General features: G+C 42.0%; 1 protein-coding gene across 1 annotated transcript in view; it reads right to left on the bottom strand.

Annotated features, from left to right (window-relative positions):
• The window catches only part of LOC101602001 (hedgehog interacting protein), a gene marked incomplete at its 5' end in the record, with an annotated part of 109,163 nt that overhangs the window by 14,922 nt on the left and 66,387 nt on the right, over nt 1–27,854 (bottom strand). The window contains 7 exons of the mRNA XM_012948184.2: nt 5,597–5,678; nt 8,903–9,033; nt 10,371–10,494; nt 13,744–13,865; nt 18,492–18,635; nt 19,696–19,869; nt 20,308–20,459. Coding sequence (XP_012803638.2) covers nt 5,597–5,678; nt 8,903–9,033; nt 10,371–10,494; nt 13,744–13,865; nt 18,492–18,635; nt 19,696–19,869; nt 20,308–20,459 — 929 coding nt within the window. The remainder of the gene's footprint in view (nt 1–5,596; nt 5,679–8,902; nt 9,034–10,370; nt 10,495–13,743; nt 13,866–18,491; nt 18,636–19,695; nt 19,870–20,307; nt 20,460–27,854) is intronic.

Genomic DNA, 27,854 nt, shown 5'->3' on the forward strand with positions numbered 1-27,854 from the left:
CAAAAGCATTTGGTTAATTCTGGTACAATCTGGTGCAAAGCAAGATTAAAAGGTAGGGGCTGGAGAGATGGCTTAGCGGTTAAGCGCTTGCCTGTGAAGCCTAAGAACCCCGGTTCGAGGCTCGGTTCCCCAGGACCCACGTTAGCCAGATGCACAAGGGGGCGCACGTGTCTGGAGTCGTTTGCAGAGGCTGGAAGCCCTGGCGCGCCCATTCTCTCTCTCTCTCTCTGCCTCTTTCTCTCTGTCTGTTGCTCTCAAATAAATAAATAAAAATAAACAAAAAAATTTAAGATTAAAAGGTATCACTGGAATATTTGAAAAGTAGGTATTAAAAGTTCTTTAAAACTCCATAGATAACTTCATCCTCATTTTGGAGTAAGAGAACCTCAAAAATCCAGAGATCACCTGAAGATAATTCTGGAATGCAAAGAATGAGCCAACAATACCAGATAGTTGAATATATATTTTAAATATGTTATTTCACTCCCTTTAAGGTCCCTGGATAAAACGAAGCAGGAAAGAATGACATCGGACACTTTTTGGGGGAACCAAAGTGCACAACATATGGAATTAACATGTGTGGTGCCCTACACTAAGCTAGAAGACTCCAGGCCACACCAAGTGACTGTCCCACCAGTCAGTCCAACTGACTAGTTTCAGATGGCATTACTGAGTGACACTCAAATCACTGTCCAAATTGGTGCCCAGTTTAACTAAACCTGTTTCTTGGACTGCTAGCTGGCAGAGACCCCAAGATGAGGGCATGCTGAACTCAGCACTAGAGGGACCCTGACCCTCTTGAGCAAGACTGTTATTGACTTGATCTAAATTCCACTCTAGCATTAGAGGTGACTTCTGATGATATTCCTGAAGAACGTTCAGTGTTCTGACAAGAGACAAAATCCACTCGTGTGCTGTCTCCCTAGGGAAAGTTTTCCAAACCAACTTTACACTTTTTTGTATGTGTATTTATTTGTGTGTATGCATGTATGTGTGTGTGTGTGTGTGTGTGTGTGTGTGTGTGTGTGAAAGAGAGAGACTATAAGTGTGTCAGGTCCTCTTGCCACTTCAAACAAACTCCAGACACATGGGCCACATTGTGCATATGGCTTGATGTGGGTAAAAGGAATTGAACCTGGCCTGGAAGGCTTTGCAAGCCAACACCTTTAACCACTGAGCCATCTCCAGCTCTCCAGCCCCTGAATATCTTTTGAGTTCCATGTAAGCTTGTGGGAAACCTGGGCTGTGATCTTTTAGTTTTGAATTTTCATTATCAATAATTACCAGTGAGAAGTAGAGAGGAAGGGACAAGAGGCAGTAATTGGGGTGTGCATATGAATATGAGCAAAGTACAATGACTATATAGGTATATATAAGCATATATATATGTATATATATTACATGTTATATATAATGATTGTGTATATATATATATATATATGCATACATTAAAATGTCACAATGAAATAGTTTACATGCTACCTGAACAAAAACAGTAAAAAAAAATCAATGACCCTTGACACTTATAAGAGGCTATCTAACCATACTTTCCTGAGGAGGTTACCCCATTGTGATTTGAAACTCATGTAACTGATTATGCAATTTATAGCCTTAGACCAAATTGTCTTTATAGATAGATGTGGCAATGTTGGAACCTCGTGTGATTTTGCCAAAATGACTTAAGATATGTTACATATGACTTCTAAATTTTCTCATCATGTGCCCATAAGGAAACATAAAAGACATAAAATCCTGGGGTAATAATGCAACTTCTATGACACTTCATTTAGAAATAAATACATTATGGTCTATAAATACATCATGACCTTCTATTTTTCTCTCCCAGGGCCATAAGTTAATAGACATTTGAAAGTCATTATGAAAATATTATTCTAACAAGAGTAAGGACTTCTCCACAAGAATATGATTAACTTAAGTGTTTAATTTGGGTTAGATTCTTGACATAACAAGAAATGTCTGTATATATTTTTATTATTTGATAAGGTTCTTTCTTCAAGTTCTGCCTGCAAAGTTTTAGAGAAACAATTCCTTGCTGACGCAGACATCTTGAGCAGTCCTTTGCTAGCAATTAGCTTATGTTTCCAAATACCTCTGCTCATACACTAAAGTGTCTGCTTATACAGAACTCTAACTCATCGAGGGAGAAACACTGTAATAATAAACGCTGGTGCCCCAATCGAAACAGACTGAGGCTCCCAACAAATGTTTATGAAAACATTTGTTTTCTTATAGTCAGTTTAATTTTGAAATTTATGTCTCTGCCCGTGTATGGTGTCTTGGGGACTCTGTCACTTCCCCCACCTTCTGAAAAGCAAACACAGCTCTTAACCCTGGCCTCACACATGACATGACTCACCACAAACTGGCCCCATAATGAGAAGCCAGGCCTTCAGGTATGTCACTGTGAGACCACCCTACTAGAGGCCCCAAAGATCACAAAGCCAAGGTCGCTCACGGCAACCCTGGTAATTAGACACTGATAATGGACTAAAGGTGTAAAATTAACCTCTATTCACCAACAGACTAAACAACTCAGATGAGGAGAGATTTTTTTTTATGCATGTGTGTATGTGAGAGAGAGAAAGAGAGAGAGAGAGAAAGAGAGAGAAGAGAAGGAGGAGAGAGAATTCATTACAATGCTATAGGGAAGCTTGTGAAAACAGCAATTTGGAGTGACAATGGCCATGTTGGAGCTAATTTCTTAGATCTGAGTGAAATCATGCCCTCATTATGGGTCATCCAAGTAGTTCTAGATTATGAATTAACATTAGTTTGATTTGTATTTCAATGTCTCCAACTTCAACAATTATCTAAGCATTTAATAGCATTTTCTTTTTTCATTTTGTTGCTTTTCTCAAAGAGGACAATGATTTCACATTCAGAGGGGGGAAAAAAGTCTACAGTGGGCTGGAGAGATGGCTTAGTGGTTAAGCGCTTGCCTGTGAAGCCTAAGGACCCCCGGTTCAAGGCTTGGTTCCCCAAGACCCATGTTAGCCAGATGCACAAGGGAGCGCATGCATCTGGAGTTCTTGTGCAGCGGCTGGAGGCCCTGGTGCACCCATTCTTTCTCTCTGTTTCTCTGGCTCCCTTTCTCCCTGTCTGTCACTCTCAAATAAATAAATTAAACAAACCCCCCCAAAACAAACAAACAAAAAAAAAAACACCTACAGTGTGTCACCATGTACTTTTTTCATTGTGAAGGAAAGCACATACTATATAAACAAGGGATGTGACCAGACTGTACCACAAGACAGGAGATAGTGCTGAGAGAATGCCCAACATTGATTCTTTCTGTTCAGTATTAACCAAAGTCAACCAATATTTCGCTCGGGAAAGAAAATGTGTTGAAGCATGAGAAAAGGGAATGGGAATTGCTGGTTTGTTACGTCAGTGACTTTCCCAGGGAAACACACACAAAGGGACAATTTATAAATGACATTTTAAAAAATTGAACCACGTTCATGCCGTGATTAACGTAAGGCAAGCACCTTAATCACTGAGCCATCTCTCCAGCCCCAGCCACGATTAACTTCAGTTGCAGAGAATTTATTCTCTTGAAAGAAACAAATTCAAAGAAGTTGATGTAGAAGCAATTTGAAATTGGTATGTGTAGGGAGGTGTGTTTGTGTGTGTGTGTGTGTGATGTGAATGAATGTGTGTGACCTGTGCACGCATGTGCGTGCATGCACAGGTAACAGTAGAATACTGGCCTCTCTCCTCTATCTGCTCTGTTGTTTCCTTGAGCTAGACTCTCTTGCTGAGCCTGTAACTGGCACTTTACAGTTAGCTCACCAGGGAGCCCCAGTGCTGCTTCTCTGCCCCCCACCCCACCTCGGGACTGGAGTTACAGGTATGCATGGCCACGCTCTGCTTTCTACGTGGGTGCTGAGGTTCTAACTGAGATTCCCCACGATCCTGAGGCAAGGACACTTACCTACGGAACCATCTCCCCAGCCCTGGATTTGAAATTTGGAGTGGGACGTTACTGGGGGAAAGTACCAGTGCTCCATACCACCTGGTTGTATTTGTGATGACAACCGGAGTTTTGGGTAGTCATTTCTGCCTGTGTGACTAATGTCTATGCGACAACGTATAACTTGAGCAGTTTCTGGACGGTTTGGTGTCATGCCTGAAATTAACCACCTAGCCATGATTCAGGGTGACTGAGGGTTGTGGAAGTGATGTTGGATGAGCACAAAGGAAAGAAGGAGCAGTGGTGGAATGGACTTTTTTTTTTTTTAACTGTTTTATTTTTATTTATTTGAGAGAGACAGACAGACACAGAGAAAGAGGCAGACAGAGATAGATAGATAGAGAGAGAGAGAGAGAGAGAGAGAGAATGGGCACACCAGGGCCTCCAGTCACTGCAAAGGAACTCCAGATGCGTGCTCCTCCTTGTGCATCTGGCTTACGTGGGTCCTGGGGAATCGAGCCTCTAACTGGGGCTCTTAGGCTTCACAAGCAAGTGCTTAACCATTAAGCCACCTCTCCAACCTTTCTTTTTTTCCAAGGTAGGGTCTCGCTCTAGCCCAGGCTGACCTGGAATTCACTATGTAGTCTCAGGCTGGCCTTGAACTCATGGTGAGCCTCCTACCTCAGCCTCCTGAGTGCTGGGATTATAGGTGTGTGCCACCACATCTGGCTAGACATACTCTTTATAGCATGAGAACCACCAAACCTTCCCTTTGCTGAGTCAACTAGCATGATTATTTCTTAAGTTTTCACTTTCTTGGTCACAGCAGTCTTCATGAGCGGTGCAAGCTCCCAGATTGTTTTGAAACGAGGCTCAGATGTGGATCTGCCCAAATCACTTATCAGATTACCTGACAAAAGTCCCATTGAGTGGGTAAGGGAGATGGCTCAGCGGATGAGGCATTTTCCACCCCAAAACAAGTCTCTGAGTTCATGTCCTCGGACCACACGTAAAAGCTGTGGCTGGCTTCTGTAATCCCAGCATGCTGACAGGAGAGAGGAGGCGGAGACTGGGAGAATTTCCCTGAAGCCCGGCAAAGCCAGCAGTGAACAGCAACAATGATGAGAGCCCTTACCTACCTCCACGTGAGGAGCAAGGTGAGGACCAAGCCTGGAACGTTCTTCCCTGACCTCCACATGCCAAACACCCTACTCATAAACGTGAATGTGCATGCATGCGTCCACACATGGCACATACACAAACCAAAGAAAAATTTAAAAAGTAAAAATTAACCTGAGCACTAAACTCCTGTGTTGCTCATTTTCTCAAAGCCAAGGGTCTGTTGCTTGCATCACCAAAACCCAAGCTGTTGCTTCACATATGGGGGGGGGGGGGTTGTCCTCTCCTTGGCTTTTAACTGAGACCTCTGATTCCACAAAGCCACCCTTATTCGGAGGGGACAAGAGGGATACAAACGAGCTTTTTCATCTAAGAGTTCAGGTCTAGCTCTCACAGCCTAGAGTAGAATGTGCCATGAGGACAGCTCTCATCATCTGGAAAAGACTAAAGTTCTCACCTCCGCCCGTTGCTGATGTGTCTCTTCTATCACCCCTTGGAATGAGCTCAACTTGAAGGTAAATCTTACGTTGACTCCAATCTTACCTTTTTGGGTCTATGATCTTGTAGAGTTTTCCACTGTGAGTCTGCGCCATACTCTTACTGCTTGATAGAATGTAGACTTCGCCTGCGGGGAAGAGAAATGACAAGAAGCTAATTCCCTGCATTTCGGTGTTGCCGATATGACTTGATCTTCACCTATTTTTCAGGAAGATCAATTGTTGCAGCCATGTCTCGCAAGTCCACCTTCTCAGAACTTCCGGGTTCTAGTGACTTCTTCCACATCCTGCCCCACTGGCGCCTATGCAAGTGGATCCCGCCCCTTGCCTGGGTGACAGCAATGACATTCTCCCTGAGAGCCTTGCTCTGTGTTCATGCTCAGTGTTCCCATCTCAGTGCCTCTTTTCCCAAGAGCTCAATTGTGCAAGTTGGATCAGCCTCCTTGGTTGCAACACCCTCCGAATGGCTTCTCATCTCTGAGCGAAGGTTCTGGCGTGTGCAGTAGTGCCCTGTTGCCGGTTGGTCCTCATCTGCAGTCTTCTGTCCCCTTGTCCCTCACTCTCCAGCCTCACTGGCTTCTTGCCTTTGAACATGGGAGGCGGATCTTCAACTCAAAAACTATCCTTTTAAAAATATATTTTTAAAAATATTTTTATTTATTTATTTGAGAGTGACAGAGAGAAAGAGGCAGAGAGAGAGAGAGAGAATGGGCGTGCCAGAGCCTCCAGCCACTGCAAACGAACTCCAGACTCGTGCGCCCCTTTGTGCATCTGGCTAACATGGGTCCTGAGGAATCGAGCCTTGAACCAGGATCCTTAGGCTTCACAGGCAAGTGCTTAACCACTAAGCCATCTCTCCAGCCCTTAAAAAATATTTTATTTTAATTTATTTATGAGAGCGAGAAGGGGCGTGCCAGGATCTCCAGTCATTGCAAACAAACTCTAGACACATGTGCCACCATGTGCATCTGGCTTATGTGGGACCTGGAAAATTGAACCTGGGTCCTTTGGCTTCACAGGCAAGTGCCCTAACCCCTAAGCCATTTCTCCAGCCCTCAAGAACTAACTTTATTTTTTAATTTTTGAATTTGTTAAAAATATTTTTATTTGAGACAGAAAGAAAGGGAGAGAGAGAGAGATAGAGAGGGAGAGAGAATGAGTGTACCAGGCCTCTAGCCATTGCAAATAAATAAAGTCCAGACACATGTGCCACCTTGTGTATCTGGCTTACATGGGACCTGGAGAATCAAACTTGGGTCCTTAGACTTTGCAGGCAAGTGCCATCTTTCCAGCCCAAGGACTATCTTTCTAGAGGTCTTCACTGGGTTCTTAATATATATTAAAATAACTTTTAATGTGTAAGATATGGAGAGTGAGAGAGGAGGATGGGAGAGAGAGAGAGGGCAAGAGAGATTGATAGACTTAATCTCCACTTTAGGTCTCAGGGCCAATTGTGCTGGTGATAAAACTACAACAGAAGATGATGGACCTTTATAGGAGAAAATCACCCTTGTTTGTCACCATGACTTTGATAGCTTAAGAATGGATTACCCATACAGGAAATTAAAATGTGTATTTATTATTATATAATTATAAGGTCTTAAAATGTATGCTCAGTTTTTACAGATGAAATAGTCTTGGATTGAATTTGTTTCTCTCTATACTATTATTTTTCACCAAGTACGTCAAACTGCTATTTTTTTTTTTTTTTAAACTTTTCGAGGTAGGGTCTCACTCTATCCCTGGCTGGCCTGTAATTCACTATGTAGTCTCAGGGCGGCCTTGAACTCATGGTGGGCCTCCTAACTCTGCCTTCCGAGTGCTGGGATTAAAGGCACGTGCCACCACGCCTGGCCTATTCTGTTTTTGAAAAAAAAAGTCACAAGGTTCAGATGAAAATTATGAATACAATGGAAAAAATGCAGTTAAAAAGTACAAGGATACAAGCAGAAGGATTAGTATTTATTATGTCAAGTACTTTATAACTTTACCTTATTTAGTAAACAAATCTATACTGATTTTATGCTTTAAAAAGGCACATGTACAAAACACAAAACTAGCAATACTTTTTGTCTCAAAAGGTGTGTAAACAACACATTCTCTTCTAAGGGTCTTCAGAGAATGCGCGAATGTTTCACGTTAAAAATTAAAGTATTTTATTTATTTATTTGGTTTTTCGAGGTAGGGTCTCACTGTGGTCCAGGCTGACCTGGAACTCACTATGTAGTCTCAGGGTGGCCTCAAACTCATGGCGATCCTCCTACCTCTGCCTCCCGGGTGCTGGGATTAAAGGCGTGCACCACCATGCCCAGCTAAAATTAAAGTATTTATTTATTGAAAATATATTTATTTTAATTATAAGACATATAAAAGATTGAAGTATTGGTAGGGCTTAGATGGTATATGCTTTCCTTTTTGCTTCTTTTCCCAACACAACACAGTATTAAGTGCACACAGGCATTGGGGATGTTTTATCCAGTGGCAGTGAGGCTCTGTGACTTCTGATAAATGTGCCAAAAATATGTTACCTGATAGCTTACCAATTTGAGAATTTGAATATTAATGGGAAGAATAATAGTTTTTTTTCTGTTTTTTTTAATCAGAAAGAAGTTCTATAACTCCGGGTATCTTTCATAAATTTTATGCCTCAATAAGTAAATTAAATGAATAAATAAAAATAAAAAAGCATACCTAAACTTGAGTCCTCCAACCTTTTATTTATTCTAAGAGACAGCAATAGTGAAGGTTTTTAGTTAGGGAATATAAACAAACTGCTTTGGTACATATTCAGAACTATTGGTTGGCATTTAAAAAATTCTCACTTTGGGACTGGAGAGATGGTTTAGTGGTTGAGGCACTTGCCTGTGAAGCCTAAGGACCCAGGTTCAATTCCCCAGTACCCAAGTAAGCCAGATGCACAAGATGGCACACGCATTTGGAGTTCATTTGCAGTAGCTGGAGGCCCTGGCACATCCATTCTCTTTGTCTATTTGCCTCTTTCTTTCTCAAATAAATTAAAAATACATATTTTTAAAAAGATAAAAAGAAACTTGAAACTTCATGTTTCTCCCTTTAAAAAAATTCTCTTTTGCTTTAAACATTTTTTTTCTAATTTCTAATTCCATTTTCTAATGTTTTATTATCTGTACATTCCTAGAATGTAACCGAGCTGTGAAGACCTCCAGGGGAAGGTGACTGAGAAGGGCTGCGTAACTGGACCACCTCCCATCTCCCCTTTTCTTGATTACATTTCCAACCAGTGGAAGATGAGTCTGTTATTCTTCATGGCACAAGAAAACTTCTTGAACAAGGGAATGAGATCGGAACTTAATGGAAGTCATTTATACTGTACCTGATTCATCTTCTCCAAATCCCAGGATGTGACCTGAAAAGTAGCCTCGACAGGAGCCAGTTGTGCCAAGACAGAGTGGCTTCTCTTGCCATTGCTTGGTCACAGGGCTTTGTTGGAGAGTTAAGAAATTCCTACAACAAAACACAGTGCAAATCTCTAATGAAAGCATGCTTTCCCTTCACGAAAAGATTTCAAAAGAAATTTACAATGAATAATTATTGTGCCACAGACCTGACTTCTCAAGGAAAAAAAAAAAGTATTATATATGGGAATAGTGTGAAATTCCCAGAGATGATATTATGTTGCTAGGGCTGGGCAATGAAAGTACTGGACACTGAGAAGAGCCCTGCTCTTCATCCAGAAAGGACACTTCCCAGCCAGGATTCAATTCTGTGCTGTGCTATTGGGTCACAGAGGAGCTTGGAAGAACACAAGGTCAGAACAATTTCCTGGATCCTTGAAGCAGCCCAGCATTTCAGCTATCCCATGGCTGTATATGCCAGCAACTGAGTTAGGTAACAAGATTCTTAACGTTCATGTCACCATTTTCTTATAATTATTCACTAAGAGACCTCAAAAACGTAAGCTTAAATGTTTGCAGTTGTCCCTATTTATGTAGACAGATTATGTTCTGCTGCTCAAAGTCCTGAAAGTTTTGTAGAACCAAAAGATGATTAGTTATCTAAGATAGTTTTTATTGTTACTATTCTTATTTTGAGGTGAGGTCTCACTCTAACCTAGGCTGACCTGGAATTCACTATGTAGTCTCAGGATGGCCTCGAACTCACAGTGATCCTCCTACCACTGCCTGGCTAGTGTTAAGATTAAAGGTGTGTGCCACCATACCCAACATAAGACAGTTTTATTTATTTATTGGCCATATATATATATATATATATGTATGTGTGTGTGTGTGTGTGTGTGTGTGTGTGTGTGTGTGTGTGTGTGTAGAGAGAGAGAGAGAGGGCGAGAGAGAGCATTCCAGGGCCTTCAGCCACTGCAAATGAACTCCAGATGCATTTGCCACCTTGTGCTTGGTTTATGTGGGTCTTGGGGAATCGAACCTGGGTAATTAGGCTTTGCAGTCAAGCACCTTAACAGCTAAGCTACCTCTCCAGCCCCTAAGATTTTTTTATAACTCATGGAAAGCATTAATTTCCAAATGATTCATTGCAAATGGAAAATCTAGGCTGAGAATGAAGGGAAAACCCTAAGTAACATGGAAAGCCCACCTGAAGAATTATCTACCACTAAAAATTATCTTATGGACTTGATCAAGCCTGCTGAAAAGCCTTGTCTGAAGTGCTTTAATTAAGCTTCCATATATGGAAGAACACAGAAAGCGATAACGTGTGAGTCCAAGGTCGCACTTATCAGGAAGACAGCCTCTGGAATGTTCTCAGGCAGGGTGCCAGCAAAGAACGGCAATGTCATCTGGCATATGATTGTGGTATATCCCATAACGCACCCATTGCGATCTCCAAACACGTAGCTTCCATACAGTCTTTCAGACTGACAGCCTCGGTAAACAAATCCACCAACCAAAGGACCGTTACTGAATGGCTTGAATTCTAAAAGTGATGGCTCACTTTCTAGAAAGAAACATAGCATTAGATCAAATGAAGCACATATGCATTGAATAAAAGTAACAAAGAGCGAAGGATGAGGATGACAGTAAATTCTGAATAGCAGTTCATGATGCAAGAGATGGATCCCTGTTATAGACACTGAATGAAAATAGTCTTTATTTAAACTATCACAATGTAAGCTTAATTCCCTGCTATAAACACTGAATGAAAATAGTCTTTGTTTAAATATTTTATTTATTTATTTGCTGGAGAGAGAGAGAGAGAGTGAGAGAGAGAGAGAGAGAATGGACACACCAGGTCCTCCATCCACTGCACAGGAACTCCAGATGCATCTGCCACCTTGTGCATCTGGCTAACGTGGGTTCTGGGAGTCAAACCTAAGTCCTAAGTCTTTTGCAGGCAAGTGCTTTAACTGCTAAGCCATCTCTCCAGCCTGAAAATAGTCTTCATTTAAGCTATCAAAATGTAAGCCTAGTGAAATGAAAATGCGCTTCACATGTCTGCTGTGTTTTCCCTGACAGGACTCAGTGAGATAACAATGAAATTAGAATCTGAATATTTTGAAATATTGTGACCTCCTTTAGAATTGAAATACTAAAACCATTTTAGTATTTACTCTTTGTAGAAACGGTACTGCTTATGTTTAGTAAACCAAACCAGACCTCTGTCAAATTATATGAAACATTTAAAAGTTCACAGTTTAATGAAAATAAAAGCACGGTGCATAAAAGATCATTAAAACCACATTTGTTGTATGCTTAAAAACACTGTCACTTAGTCAAGTAATATCTTCACTTAAAATGTTTTAATGGTTTTGTTTATAGGGTTGCGTGGTGAACAGTCACTCCAGTAATTCCCTCTGAATCACATGCGTTGAGTCACGTATCTGTCTTCCCATGCCTGCTGCTTAGTACTTGAGTATGCCTATGCTAAGTGCAGTGGAAAATCTTTCCAGCTAGTGACAACTTCTTTTGAACATTGCATCTTAGGCATTTAATGTCAACTAAGTCACCATCAGTAGGCAATAGTTTGTGCAAAAGCTCTTATATTTTGTGGAAATATAATAATTTTAAAGCCCTTTGCTTCTCCTGTGTGATTATGATGATGACCTAATGGAATTAGAAAATAATAAGTGTTTTATTTATTTGATAGAGAGTGAAAGAGAGAAGTAAGCAGAGATGGGGAGAGAGAGAGAGAGAAAGAGAGAGAGAGAGAGAGAGAGAGAGAGAGAGAATGGGCACTGGGGCCTCTAGCCACTGAAAACAAACTCCAGATGCATGCATGACCATGTGCATCTGGCTTTACCTGGGTATTGGGGAATCAAACTTGGGTCCTTGGGCTTTGTAGGCAAGTGCCTTAACCACTGAGCAATCTCTCTAGCCCAGAAAGTGTTTTCATATTTACTTATTTACAGAGGGAGAAAGGAAAGGAGAGAGAGAGCAAGCAGGCATGTGTGAGAAAATGGGCAAATTAATTCCTGATGGCACCATTTTGTGCTTCTAGTTTTATATGGCTAGTGAATTGAACCCTGGCCATTAGGCTTTGCAAGCAAGCACCTTTCATTGCTGAGCCATCTCCCTAGACCCCAAAGAAGTTTTAAATGCCCAGCCCTCCAAGAGAAGGCATGATTGTATAATTGCTATGATTGTGAACACTAGTCAGGTTGCTCCAATGCAAATCCACCCCTTACCACTTGATCTTGCATGACAATTAACCTTTCTGTGCCTCATTTTCCTCCTGTGCACAAATGTGGCCAGTGACCGTGCCTGTCACCTGGAACTGTTGTGTGACTGAAATGAGTCAAATTCACAAGTGCTATAGAGTCTGGCATGTAGTAAGCACCACAGATGTGATGGGTGTGTATGTAAAATTTTTCATAACCTAACTAGTTTTGTCTGAAACTCAATTGATGTGATTGTAGAATTTAAGGTACTCTAGATATAGCTGAAATTCCATCAAGCCACCTAGTGGTTCAGCAGATTTTTTTTTTCCAAACCACATCATTCTTTGGTTTGGCTTTCATAAGGTACATAATCACACACACACACACACACACACACACACACACACACCCACAACACACCATAAAAAACACAAACTAACTGAATGCCACATGAACTCCAAGCTATTTTATTCCTCATGCTCAGTAAATATCACAATTGAATGAGTAAATATAAAGTACAACCAATTTAATAATTTTAATCTACCATGTTCCCCAAATTGTAATGTTTAATAAATTGTGTCCTTCAAAAGGAACATATGCTAAAACACTGAAAAAATGTTAAGTACTAAGAGTTTTAGACTTCATTATCCAACTTTATATTTTTATGTTCTCTCTAAATATTCTAGTAATTGTGGTATTGAGAATAATGTGTAAACATCCCATTCCCGTGAGTTGTTTTTACAAGCCGATTACTTAGTTTTCTGTAAAATCAACTCCTTTAAACATTATTATTAGAAACACATTATTTTCCTAATTGCTGAGACTTGCATGTTCACTAACTAGAAATTTATTGCCTTAAAGAATTGTTTCTCTGTATATAAGCTCTTAGGACAAGTTTTTCCTATATTATATTAAATAAATAGATGTTATTCACCTTGATTCTCTGGTGAGCAAAGTATACCAGCTGGTGACTTTTGAAGCCATTAAATTCTTTGGGCCTGCAGAGACCCAGTCGATTCATGGAAAAGGTAATTAACTAGATGGAACCCTCAGGGTTTGTAGGACTCCATGAGCCTTCAAAAACTGTAATTTACTCACTGGCCTCTTATTGGGTCAATGTTGCTATGCGTTTTGAAATGCTCATTATGCAGAAACCCATTTCAATCAATATATTAAAACCCATCGCGGGCTGGAGAGATGGCTTAGCAATTAAGGCATTTGCCTGTAAAGCCAAAGGACCTCGGTTCAATTCCCCAGGACCCACATAAGCCAGATGCACAAAGTGGCACATGTGTCTGGAGTTCCTTTGCAGTGGCTGTAGGCCCTGGCGCACCCATTCCCCCTCTCTCTCTTAAAAAAAAAAAAAAAAAAAAAAAAACCGTCGCAAATCTGGGTGTGGTGGCACACGCCTTGAATCCCAGCACTTGGGAGGCAGAGGTAGGAGGATCACTGTGAGTTCAAGGCCATCCTGAGACTACATAGTAAATTTCAGGTCAGCCTGAGCTAGAGTGAGATACTACCTTAAAAAAACAAAAAAGAAAAAAAGCATCACAAAGGAAAGCCAAATCAGTCAATTATACTTGACTTACCATAATCTTTCCCCTTTATTATCTGCAGGATTCTGGCTGATGATCTGTTTTTTCCATTGGAATCTGAACACAGTATTGTTAAATTGATGTTGATATCAGTGGGATGTCGATCCACAGCACATCTGCATGGGAAAAGAGGCAGAGGCCCATTAATTCCTACCAGGGTGTCTTCTCAGCTCAACCAACGTCGGGCGGTACTCATCCTGGACTGGGAAGGACCCTGTGAGCAATTTAATCCGGATTTTCTAGAAACCACCGATGGCAGCATCCTGATGCATTTTTGTTTACTGTGTTGAAGCTCAATGATCTCTGGAATGTATTTCTTTTAAAAAATTGTTTATTTATTTGCAAGTAGAAAGCGACAGAGAGAAGTAAGAGAGAGAGAGAGAAAGAGAGAGAGAATGGGCACACAAGTGCCTCTAGCAGCTGCAAATGAACTTCAGATGCATGCATCACTTTGTGAATCTGGCTGTGTGTGAGCACTGGGGAATCAAACCCAGGTGGTGAGGCTTTGTAGGCAAGCTCCTTAACCACTGAGCCATCTCTCTGGCCCATGGAATGCATTTCTTAATTTCTCTTACTGTCTCCTGCCTTATGCGAGTGAGATTGTCTTAACCCCTCTGTTAGTTAGCCTGTGGTAAACTTCATGGGTAACATGCTGGCAATGTCTGGGAATCAGTCAATGTCACATGACTCACACTGCACCCCACAATGAGGCACTGGTTAGAGCACTAATTGGTGTTTCACACGTGGAATCATTGCATTCTAACGCTCGGGATGCAGTTGTCAAAGAAACCACGTGTTCCAGTACAGGGAATCACATCAAGCTGGTTGTTGTAGGCACAGAAGCCCTCTACATTGACTGATGGTTTCATGTGCCCACCTCAACTAATGTGGAGGTCAAATGTCACCATGGTCCCAACCATCGACTGAACTGCATGAGAACCACTTCCCATGTCCATCGCTGGATTCCTGTCACCTGGTTTTAAGCTGAATCTAGGAGGGGCTCAGTATTTGTTGAGTGTCTGTCAAGAAGGAACTGGGGGCTGGAGAGATGGCCTAGCACCTAAGGTACCTGCCTTCAAAGCCTAATGACCCACGTTCAATTCCCTAGTACCTGCATAAGCCAGATGCACATGAGGGCGTATGAGTCGGGATTTCATTTGCAGTAGCTAGAGGCCCTGGTGCCCCTCTCTCTATCTGCCTCTTTCTTTCAAGTAAATAAATAAAAATAAAAACTTTCGCCTTTGCCTTTAATCCCAGCACTCGGAAGGCAGAGGTAGGAAGATCACCGTGAGTTCGAGGCCACCCTGAGACTGCATAGTGAATTCCAGGTCAGCCTGGGCTAGAGTGAGATTGGGGAGCAGAATAAGGTTGCATAATGTAATGTTTGAAGTACTCAAAATGATAAGAAGTAGTCTTGTTGATAGTTTGGGCTAGGTAAACTCTGTTGGGGGGGGGATACAGATGTGTCAATTATAGGAGGCTTATCAGTGACCTTGGATTTGATCCATTCAGTGACTGCGGGTGTGTTCCTCTGCCCTTGGCCCCATCTCACTGCAGTTGTGAAAACCAAAAATGTTTCTAGATACTATAAAATGTTCCGAGGGCAAAACTCTTTAAATCAAGAATGGCTGTTCCCCCCGCCTAAACATATTAACTACTTAAAAATCAAACCACTGGGATATTAAATAAGTTTAAGGTGCTAGGTCCTGAGAGATAGAAGAGTCATGTAACTAAACAACAGCTGTGGGCTCCAGAGGATCTCATTCACAATCAGAGAAACTGCATGTTTGACCTGCCAAGGATGGGGTGGCTGCTCTGTGGTAACAGTCCTTCGACTGTCCTCTTTAACTCAGTGAGTCACAGAATACAATGTCTGGCAGGGATCACGACACATACATGCTGTGACTTAAGGTGGAACTAAATCCACAAAGGGTGACCAAAAAAGAGGTTTGACTTGTTTATAATGAACAGCAAGGGCAGAAGAAGCAGAGCTCTCCCCGTGGTCATGTTGCTGGGGCCTAGGCACTAGTCACAGCGAGGCGATGGGGGTAGGTACATACATGTCATTCATTTGTCTAAACCAGAGTGTGTAATGCCAAGGGGACATCATGGGTTCCTGGTGACGGTTGCTCCTCAAGAATTGCTCACAGAATGGACTCCTCTACCAGGGAGGATGATAACGGGAGAGGCTATGCTATTGCGAGGGGTAAAGCTTAGACCTATTCATAAATGTCCCCTGGGACTATGATGAAAACAACTACCCCATTAAGAAAAGGGGTGTTGGGGCTGGGAAGAGGGGTCAGTGAATCAGGTTTTTGCTGTGTAAACATGAGGAGCTGAGTTCCTATCTCTAGTACATGGAAAATGAAGGCTGAGACAGAACACACTTGTAATCCCACAGCTGGGGAGGCAGTGATAGCGAATCCTTGGGGCTCAGTGGCTAGCTTGGCTAGCCCAATTGGCAAGTCTTAGGATGAAGGGGACAGAGAGAGAGATAGATGATAGATAGATAGATAGATAGATAGATAGATAGATAGATAGATAAGATAGATAGAGAGAGAGAGAGAGAGAGAGAGAGACCCTGTCTCAAAGAATAAAGAGGATAAAGTGATTGATAGAAGAGCTTGACATCAACCCGTGGCCTCCACACACATGCACAAACATGGGCACACATACCCTCCCCCACATACATATAGAAACATGAATCCACCCATGCACGCATGCCACAAACATATACACACAAAAGAAGGTACGGGGGACACAATTATCTGAGAGAACTACTGTGAGGGTACTTAGTCCAGCACCTCATGGTGAGGTGCTTAATAACAGTTGGTTTTACTTTTAGCTAATCATTATGTTACTTTCTCTTCTTTTTATTAAAGCTCTTTTTTTTTTTTTCCTGCTTAAAATTCTCTTGGAGAGAGGAGGCAGAATATAAACACAGATTTTTCTTTCAGCTCCCGGCCGCCAGAGGAGGTAGGGCTTCACGGTGCAGGCATCTTGCCACACGAATGGTCTGGAAAAGCGCCTCATCTTGTGTTTTTACACCGAGGCTCAGACCCCCAGGAAGGTTGCGAGAAAGCTCCGGCGGGACTGCGGTGACTCGGGCCGTTCCACTTCAAAGTGCTGCCTTGTGGCATCTGCATGTTCTGAGCTATAGGAATGGAATGTGACAGTTTCCCCCACATCCTGAACTCACCTTAAGTATTCCCTGTCGAACAGATTTTAAGATCTGTGGAGATGCCAAAAAGGAAATGAACTGTAGACTTGGGCTTTGAAGGAAGGGAGATGAAGGGCACGAGGGATTATAAAAGTAAAAAGTTTGAGAAATATTCACCTTGCACATAGTGAACACTCAATAAACATTAAATAGCAATAATAACTAAGCTAGTGCATGAATGGATGTGGCCGCATACCCCTTAGTATGAATACCAAACCACAGACTGGATGGGGCTTTCATCATAGAATTTCAATGTTATACTTCATAGAATTTCTAAAGTGTGCCTACAATTTCTCACCCTACATAGTTCTTAGCTTTCCTTTCTTTACGGCTCACGATAGCATAGTAAGCCAGCAGCTGGCATAAATTCCTTTAGTACTTGTAATTTCTTTCAAGTATAAAAAAAAAAAGTTAACATTTACCTCAATTCCTTACAAATTAACCTATATTAAATGAAATGGATGTAGGAAGAACAACTTGTTAGACACCATGCTTTGTGCTCTGTCTATAGATTTTCATGTAATAATGACGGCACGCTTACGGTATAATTACAATCACTACTATTTCATGTATGTGCAATGGTTTGAATGTGTCTGGTAAAGTTCACGTGATGGCAACTTGATCCCACTAAATCCATCAAATGGAAGAGGTGGGACCAAGGGAGTTGATTAAGTCATAAAAAATCTGCCATTTGTGAAAGAATTCATGCTGTGATCATGGGAGAAGGCCCGTTACTCCAAGAGTGAGTTCTGAATAGAGGATGAGTTTGGCAATTTCCTTCGCCCTCTTTCATTCATCCCTTCCACCATGGGGTAAGGATTCTAGAAGTTCCACACCAAGGCACCATGCACGACCTTGGAACTCCCAACATCCAGAAATCTGATCCAAAGGAACTTCTATTGTTTATTACTTAATCAGTACATGGTATCCTGTTATAGCCACACCAAACAAGACTATACCAACAAGTAACATAAATATAGTGGTGTTTACGGATTATCCCAGTCCACCCATTTTTAGATAATAGTAAGCCCCTCAAATTTTGTGGTCAGCTATTCTCCATGAACTTGTACATTTTTAAGGAATTAAAAAAATGTTTTTTGTTGTTTCTTTTTATTTATTTGAGAGCAACAGACAGAGAGAGAAAGAGGCAGGTAGAGGGAAAGAGAATGGGCACGCCAGAGCCTCCAGCCACTGCAAATGAACTCCAGACGCGTGTGCCCCCTTGTGCATCTGGCTAACGTGGGACCTGGGGAATTGAGCCTTGAACCTTAGGCTTCACAGGCAAGCGCTTAACCTCTAAGCCATCTCTCCAGCCCAAACTTGTGCTTTTTTTTTTTTTTTTTTTGCATAGTCTGTTTTCTCAGTCTGCTTCACACATTCATAGATGGAGAGCTATAAATACTTAGTTAATGACGCAGTATGATTTTAAAGGTACAAGTGGATTCTACCCAGGCCATCGCATCTTTCTCCTCTTAGGCCCCAAACCTCCTCCCTGTTGTAAGCAGGAAGTTGGTGCTCTTACCTGCCTGGGTCATGAAGTCCGTGTGCGAACACTTCTGGAGGCTGGTTGGTACTGTTGAAATGAGGGTTGCTCCGTGGGATGGAATAAGGCGCACTGCACATGTCTGTGTCCACACCCAGCCGAAGCACTGAGCCTGTGAAGTCACTGAGAGATCGAAGGAGCCATGAGGGGTCTGGCTGGTTCTCTGGCCTGCACTAAGTGGAATGTGTTGCTAAGAAGAAAATGACCAGGGCTGGAGAGGTGGCTTAGTGGTTAAGGCGCTTGCCTGCAAAGCCTAAGGACCCAGGTTTGAGTCCCCAAAACCCATACAAGCCAGATGCACAAGGTGGTGCATGCATCTGGAGTTCATTTGCAGTGGCTGGAGACCCTGGTGTGCCCATTCTCTCTCCTCTCAAATAAATTAAATTTAAAAGAAAAAATTTTGTAAGAAGAAAAGGACCATCCCCTCATTTGAGTCAAAGTTATTTTCTTTAATTTTATTTATTTATTGGGGAGGGGAGATAGAGAGAATAGGCACGCTAGACCTCCAGTCACTGCACGCGAACTCCAGATGCACGTGCCACCTTATGCATCTGGCTTTATGTGGGTACTAGGGAATCAAACCTGGCTCCCTTGTCTTTGCTGGCAAGCACCTTCGCCACTAAGCCATCTCTCTGTCCCTGAGACAATGTTACTAAAGTTCCAAAATTTACATGTTGGTGTATTGAGACCAGGGACACTTGGGCTGTTGATGGGGCACTGGGCCAAGGCATAGCTTCAAGGTGGCCCAGGACTGCATCATCAGTAGCACACTGTTTTGTTTGCATCTGTCCTTTTTAATTTTTGCCAACCCATGTGTTTTGCGTCCCCCAAGATGTCAGTTGATTATGTGGGGGGGGTTGCTTCTGTCCAACAGCTGTGGCCCAGAGGAGGAAACATGCCTTCCTTAGCACTGCGCAGGGAAGGCAGCTCCCACAGTGCCGAGCCATCCAGCAGCAATTATGACAAAACAAAGCATTGCCTCAACATGAAATCAGCCCAAATTACACCGACGTTAAGCCCTTCTGAATGTCATAAATATATTGACAACACAAGTGTACTATTTCAATCTTTACACATGGCTCCTAGGCACTAAGTCAGACCCCGGGTCTGTATCTCGGGATTGACAGCATGTTAATATCAAAAGGCACTTGTTGGGTGGTCAGTTTTTTCTTTTTTCTTTTACCTTAGTCCGTCCATCTCCTCCATATCATCCAGAGTGATCATTCCATCTCCGAGGATGATGTACAGAAACCCATCAGGACCAAAAAGCAACTGTCCTCCGAGATGCTTTCGGTGCAGTTCAGCGACTTCCAGAAACACTCTGGCTGTCCTCAAATCCACTTGATGGGGATTTTTTCTACAGGATGGGAGGATAAATATCAAGATTATTCAAGGTTCAAGGTGAATCCACTAGAGAGAAAGTAGCTCACAGACAGGGAAACAGACATCTGACACACACTTGAGACGGAGCTAATCAACAGTATTCGGAAAGTAGGTGAATTTCTAAACTTTAGGAACAGCATTTAGGCTGAAAGACAATTGAGGAAAAGTACTAATGCCATTCATTTTTCTCAATTTCTCTTATAAAAACATTTCTCTTACAAATTTCTTATGACAAGTTCTCTTACATAAACATTTCTCTTATAAAATGGGGTTCTAAGAAAGGGTTTTGCTTAAATTACTATCACCTTAGAGCTAATTATTTGTAATTACTAAAGAAAAAACATATGAAGAGAGGAAGAGAAAATAAGATTGCAAAATTCATATGCTTCAATGCACGTTTAGTCAGTGATACCTGGATACTGTGTATTCCACAACCCTAAGAATGTGGTCATGAGGCCCGATAGCCCACCGCTCTTGGTTAGTGGTATAAGACACATATAGCTTTCCATTTTTCTTGTAATTGGGATGGAATGCAAGGCTTAGTAGCCCCCTTTCATCTCCTCCCTGCAGTCAAATGAAAAACACAAAGAATCGCGAAGTTAATTATGTTCTTGATTGTGTTTCAACTGGACCCCAAGAGTCTCTTTCTTTCTTGTAGATAATCTTTGCCCAACCTCTTTTCTTTTCTTCCTTGCCTACTGCACAAAAAAAGGATTAGAAAACATTTCAGTGTGGGCAACCCTTTAAGGGTTAGAATAAGACAATCGTCTTGTGTGGCTATCTGTGCGTTGGGGTCTTACACCACTGTAGTCAAGTAATTTGTGTGTGTAATCTTGGGAAGCTAGGAAGGCAAGTTTAAGGGCTGTGAGGAATTCTCCCCCCCTTCCCCCCCCCCCCCCCGGGTTACTAGGTTGCTGGTCGTTCATAGAAGAAAATATAAAGGTTCACATTCAACAGCCATTCTAATCCAAGTCTCCCAAACCTAAAACAGCGTGGGCTGCCAAACTCCCACTGTCTTGGCAATATGTTTAGAAAACAGTTAAATTGCTTGTGTAATATGTAAACCTTTGTTTCACCCGGAGGCATTGACATCAGTTGTCACAACGATGGTGGTCTGTACATCATAGCTAGGTAACAGGCAGCCTTGGTCCATCTATACAGAGAGGGGGTATTTTTACATGCATCCCTTCACTGCATAGAAGAGGAGGATGATGAGGTGGAAGGAAGCGAGCAGGAAAAGACCAGAGCTGGGGTGGAGGTGGGGGAGGGGGAGAAACACTACAGAAAGAGGACACTAGGAAATAAAAGAAAAATCCCAAACAACTTTCTTTTGTTATTATATGAATGTCAAGGACTGTATACGTTAGGCATGCCAAATGCTAAAACAATTAAAACCTCATCATGTTCTGAAATAGAAAGGCATCTTATCTTTATTTTCTGCTAATTCAGCTTGCTGAAATTCAATATGGTCTCAGCATTTGTTTTATCCCACAAGTAGTCTAGGAATTTCTATAATGAAATCAAAGCATTTAAAATGATCTAGATCAGAGACTTAAGTTTCATATTCGAGGAAGCCAGTGAACATGAACCCTGCAGTCTGATGAGTTACCCGCAGTGGAGAAAACATGGCACTGAAATTGAAGGCTACAACTGCCTGTCATTTATGCTCCAACATCCCAGCTGCTTCGGCAAAAGCTATGAAAAGTTACTTTTGAAATGTTAAGTGACGGGAAAAAAATCTGTAATAGTTCAAGTTCTTTGCAAGGTCACAGTCAGTGAAGGATGTAGTCTTAGACCCCACTGCAGAGCAAATATAGAATTATTTATACTTATATCCTACAGCAGTTTAAGAACTTTTAGGTGGTAAAGTTTAATTTTAATAAATATTGATTTGTTTCCTGGCTTAGAGATAGCTGCTTTGGATATACAAACTTGGTGAATATGTCAATATTACAATCACCGGAATAACTTGGAACTAACAAATCGCTATTCAAATGTCAAAAATGTCACTTTTTTGCACATGACAATATGCTTAATTTTAATTTTAATCAGGCTAAGGCTTTCTTTCATGCTTATGACTTATAAATGAGCCTCAGGGTTTTTTTTGGATGATTTTATGCTGGTGATTTTAATACCGGCTTGATATTGCTGGTTTTCTTGTCCTACTATTATTAAATAAGTGTCCCTTGTTTTTCTTAGGAGAGTTTAGAAGCTGGGATCTGTAACCAAGATAAACCATTGAGAAGTCTCTGCACAGCTACACTTCTGTGAGGTATTGCGTAAAGGAGACGCAGAGGTGGGATTTCAGTCTGTGGTTAATTCCCCTTCCCCACGCGTTTCTCCCTGCAGCTGCCGAGTGGCGGAGAGCACGCCCGCCTCGCCAGCTCACTGCGCGGAGCTTTTGTTGAAAGCAATTCTTGGTATTTTCTAGTCAAATCGTCAGAAATACCGTTTGAAGAGGATAGCCAGGTGGTTCCAAATCGTGCTGGGTGCTTTTCAGGAACTAGGGATGTAGAACTAACATGTGGTAGGAAGACAGATGTGAACACCTGTGCAAGTGGTCGTGGACAATTGTGCACTTCGGAGCTATCAGGGCTCACATGGACGAATTCCAGAGCGCCGCTGACATTTAGTGGATGCCCAAATATAGAAACGGAATGAGGCATGTGAGTGACAGGGAAATAAATCAAGAACACAATGTAAAAAAATGTCAGGAATCTTGAATGTTTTCAGTTATAGGATGAATACATGATTAGTTGAGTAGTATAATCTGATTTTTAATACCACTTTCCAGGTATGAAGCAGTGTTCTGACTATCTTAGAAACTTGACTGTATTCCATTCATTTCAATGAGAAGCTTTACAATTATACTGAGGAAAAAATTAACATCTTATGTAAATAGCCTAGATTGTCTCTCTTTTATCTAAAGGACATCTTTGTGCTTTGTTTTGTTTGATTTTCATTTTCATCTTATTTAATTTAATTTAATTATGAGAGAGATGTAATGGGCGTACCAGGATCTATATGGCCACTGCAAATGAACTCCAGACACATGCGCCACCTTGTGCATCTGGCTTACATGGGGGAGAATTGAATCTGGGTCCTGAGGCTTCACAGGCAAGTGCCTTCACTGCCAAGCCATCTCTCCAGTCCTTATTTAATATTTATTTGTGTGTGTGTGTTAATGTGCCAGGGTCTTTTGCTGCTGTCAATAAATTTCAGCGCCTATTCCACTTTGGTGTCTGGCTTTATGCCGGTACTGGGGAATTAAATCTGGGCCAACAGGATTTTCATGTACCTTTAACCGCTCAGCCATCTTCCCAGTCCCTGGGTTGTCTCTCAAGATCAGACTTTCAATTGTCTAGGAGGAGCCTAAATATTCAGTGATCAGGAAGGGCAGATATCCTCTTACTGTGCTAGGGGCTGAAATGTTAATGGTTGCACATTTCACTTGGTTTCATAGTTTCACAGTTATGCTGTCTATTAAATTAAAATATGCCACAGACAAGTCATGATTTAACTCTCAAATGCAAACCTACCTTTGAGGTCTGGTTCATTTTTTAAGGTCTATATGGAGAAATTTTTTAAAAAAAGTATTTAATTCATTTATTGATTCGTTAATTTATTTTAGAGAGAGAGAAAGAGGAAGAGAGAAAAGAAGAGCCGCACACCAGGGCCTCTAGCCACTGCAAAGGAACCCCAGGCACATGAGCCATTTTGTGCACCGGGCTTTACGTGGGCACTGAGGAATTGGACCCACGTCCTTAGGCTTTGCAGGCAAGCGCCTTAACTGCTCAGCCAAATCTTCAGCCCAAATAAATATTTTTGATTGTGCACTGAGTGTACCAGGGTCAGTTAGAGGCCATTCCATCAGGACACCACCCAGCATTTAAGATTCCCGTGACTTTGAAGGTTCTCACTTTGGGACAAAGTCCTGGAGAAAGCTAGAGCAGCCTTGGAGGTCATGGGCCGGACCTCCCAGGCTGGCTGCATCTCTCCTGCTTTCTTGGGTCCCTTTCACCCTAGCTCTGGCTGTGTTGACAACCTTATTCTGTTGTCCCCCAAAATCCAGAGGTTCCCTTCTCTTCACTGCGTTTTAAATTGTGCTAATGCAGTTTTAGAGGCTCAGCAGAAAGGAACAACCGAGCACCCAAGTGAGCCAGATGCACGAGGGGGCGCGTCCGGCTGGAGTTCGTCTGCAGTGGTTGGAGGCACGCCAATCCCCTCCTCTCTCTTTCTCTCTCTCTCTCATAAATAAATGAATAAATAAATATAAATAAAATCTTTTTTTTGTTTTTTAAGAAAAAGTAAGGGCTGGAGGGATGGCTTAGCAGTTAAGGCCTTTGAGTGCAAATCCAAATGATCTCGGTTGGATTCCCCAGGACCCACGTTAGCCAGATGCACAAGGGGGCGCACGCGTCTGGAGTTTGTTTGTAGTGGCTGGAAACCCTGGCGCGCCCATTCTCTCTCTGTATCAAATAAATAATCTCTCTCTCTCTCTCTCTCTCTCTCTCTCTCTCTCTTTCTCTCTCTCTCTCTCTCTCTCTCTCTCTATATATATATATATATATATATATATTTTTTTTTTTTTTTTTTTTAAGAAAGAACCAAGTCTTTTTGTTAAATCAACGTCAATGACGTCTCCTGATTCCCGTTCTTTCCCCTTGTGATGGGTGGCTTTGTTGGCTCAGAGTGGATGGAACTGTAGTCATGCATTTGACCCAGAAATGTCAACGCTAGGAACTAATACTGGGGAACATCGGAGGAAGATGAGTCTTTTAATGATTGGTTGAGTCAAGCTGGCCAAAAAGGGAGAAAAAGTTCATTACCGGAGAATGGCAAATGGAACAAAGACTGAGTCTTTTTAAAATGCTGACTTGTGGGGCAGGAGAGATGGCCCAATGGTTAAAGGGTTTGCCTGCAAAACCTAATGACCCAGCTTGGAGTCTCTAGTACCCACACAAAGCCTGATGCACAAAGTGGCCCATGCATCTGGAGTCCCCCTGGGTCATGCATTCTCTCAGCTTTCAAAAAAAAAAAAAAAAAAGCTGACTTGCGTTTTGTAGGATGGAGCAGGACTGAACTGGAAGCTAGAAGCACCATTGCTCTTTTCTGTTTTTTTAAAAATAAAAAGTGTAGGGCTGGAGAGATGGCTTGGCGGTTAAGCGCTTGCCTGTGAAGCCTAAGGACCCCGGTTCGAGGCTCGGTTCCCCAGGTCCCACGTTAGCCAGATGCACAAGGGGGCGCACGCGTCTGGAGTTCATTTGCAGAGGCTGGAAGCCCTGGCGCGCCCATTCTCTCTCTCTTCCTCTATCTGTCTTTCTCCCTGTGTCTGTCTCTCTCAAATAAATAAATAAATAAAATGAAAAACAAAACAACAAAAAAAACATTTAAAAAAATAAAAAGTGTAGCCTGGCGTGGTGGCGCACGCCTTTAATCCCAGCACTCGGGAGGCAGAGGTAGGAGGATCGCTGAGAGTTCGAGGCCACCCTGAGGCTACAGAATGAATTTCAGGTCAGCCTGAGCCAGAGTGAGACCCTACCTTGAAACCCCCCCCCAAAAAAAAAAAAAGTGTGCGCATGCTCACGCGTGTGTGTGCACAGGTACCACTATCACGCGTGTGTGTGCACAGGTACCACTATCACATGTAGAGGACTGAAGACAACCTCAGAGTGTTCTTTCCTTCCGCTTTGCTTCAGACTGAATCTCCCCTACTTTTATCTATCTGCCTATCTATCCATCATCTATCTATCTATCTATCTATCTATCTATCTATCTATCTATCTATCTATCTGTCTGTCTATCTATAATCTATCCATCATCTATCTATTATCTATGTATCATCACTCTATCTCTATTATCTATTATCTATCTATTTATGTATTATCTATCTATCTACTATCTATTATCTTTCTATCATCTATCTCTGTATCATGCCAATGTATGATTTATTTTTGCCACTGAGTGTGTGCGAGCCTCACTGGCCTGCAGCTTCCAGATTCTACTGGCTCTGCCTCCCACTGCCATGGGTATGTGGGCACTCACAGATGCACATGCCGCTTTTTGCCCAGCTTTTTGTGGATGCTGGGGAACTGAGCCGTGGCCAGCAGGCTTACGAGCAAGCACCTTTAACCTTTGAGCCATCTCTCCAGCCCCCCTATTACTCGTTATTGCAGTTTTTCTTAGTGACCTTTTCTCTTTTTTTTCTTTTATTTATTTATTTGACAGAGAAAGAGGGGGAGAGAAAGAGGGGGAAGGAGGGAGAGAATGGGCATGCCAGAGCCTCTAGCCACTGCAAATGAACTCCTTGTGGATCTGGCTAACGTGGGTCCTGGGAAATTGAACTGTGTCCTTTGGCTTTGCAGGCAAATGCCTTAACCACTAAGCAATCCCTCCAGCCTTCTTAGTTACCTTTTAACACCTGACTGACTTCAAGTTCAGCCTCAATTCCATGTCTCCTTGGTTGTCCTTCACAATCAACAGCAACACATTTGCAATATCTAAGGAGTTACCAAGGAATCTTTTGGACAGGGAGATTATTGTGCCCATTACATGAATATGTGTGTGTGTGTGTGTGTGTGTGTGTGTATACATATATATATATATATATATATATATATATATATATATATATATATGTATGTATGTATATATATATATTTTTTTGAGGTAGGGTCTCACTCTAGCCCAGGCTGACCTGGAATTCACTATGGAGTTTCAGGGTGGCCTCAAACTCAAGACGATCTTCCTACCTCTGCCTCCCAAGTGCTGGGATTAAAGGATTGCGCCACCATGCCAGGCTGTGAATATTTTAATCCAGTTTTTTAAAAAGGATAACCAAAGCAGCATGGTGTCATGTGTCTGTACTCCCAGGAAAATTAGGGGTGGAAGGAAAATCTCAGCTAAATAGTGAGTTTGAGGCCAGTCCAGGCTACATGAGATCTTATCTCAAAACCCAAACCAAACCACACATCACAAAAGGATCCACAGCCCTGTGAGACAGCCAGTTTGGCCCTTGCTTCAACTCCATAACACAGCTCTATGGTCACAACAAAGGAATGAAATATAAATAATAGTTTTGTAATCAAGAAATCACCCATTATTGACTTACCACTTAAAACATAGTCACATTTATTGTGCAAATATTTATTGAATACCTTTTAGGCATTAGGCATTGCTTGGTAGTTGGGATAAAACAACCAATAATCTTTGTGGGCTGGAGAGATGGCTTAGCAGTTAAGGTGCTTGCCTGAAAAGTCAAAGGATCCAGGTTCCATTTCTCAGGACCCACATAAGCCAGATGCACAAGGTGGTGCGTGCATCTGGAGTGAGTTTGCAGTGGCTGGAGGCCCTGGAATGCCCATTTTTTTTCGCTCTCTCTCCCTTTCTCTCTCTTTCTCAAATGAATAAAATAAATTTTAAAAAATGTCATAAATACATCTTTTTATCACTGAGTAGTTCTCTAGTGTTTCATTCTTATCATACTTCTTCATGGTGCTGCCTGGGTTTTTTTTGTTTTTGTTTTTTGATAGGTTAAGTCATGCTGCAGCATTGGGTATGTACATGACTGACAAAGCAGTGTTAAAAAGAGGAGAAAATTATTTTAGCCAGGTGTGGTGGCGCACGCCTTTAGTCCCAGTACTTGGGAGGCAGAGGTAGGAGGAGCGCCGTGAGTTCGAGGCCGCCCTGAGACTACATAATGATTTCCAGGTCAGGCTGGGCTAGAGCGAAACCCTAACTTGAAAAACAAAAACAAAAGAAAAAGAAAAAACAGTGAATAATTATGCTGGGTAACTGACCAAAAATTTGTTTGTATATTACTACCTGAGTTTACACTACTCAGGACTTTACAAGAGAAGGAAAATAAAATGCTCGGTTACCTGAAATTAAATTCCATGAAGAATCAGGCAGGTTTCTACACACACAGATCATCTTCCATATGACACAGAGCACAGGTAT

The sequence above is a fragment of the Jaculus jaculus genome, chromosome 12 (genome assembly GCF_020740685.1).
Source record: "Jaculus jaculus isolate mJacJac1 chromosome 12, mJacJac1.mat.Y.cur, whole genome shotgun sequence".
Lineage (NCBI taxonomy): Eukaryota > Metazoa > Chordata > Mammalia > Rodentia > Dipodidae > Jaculus > Jaculus jaculus.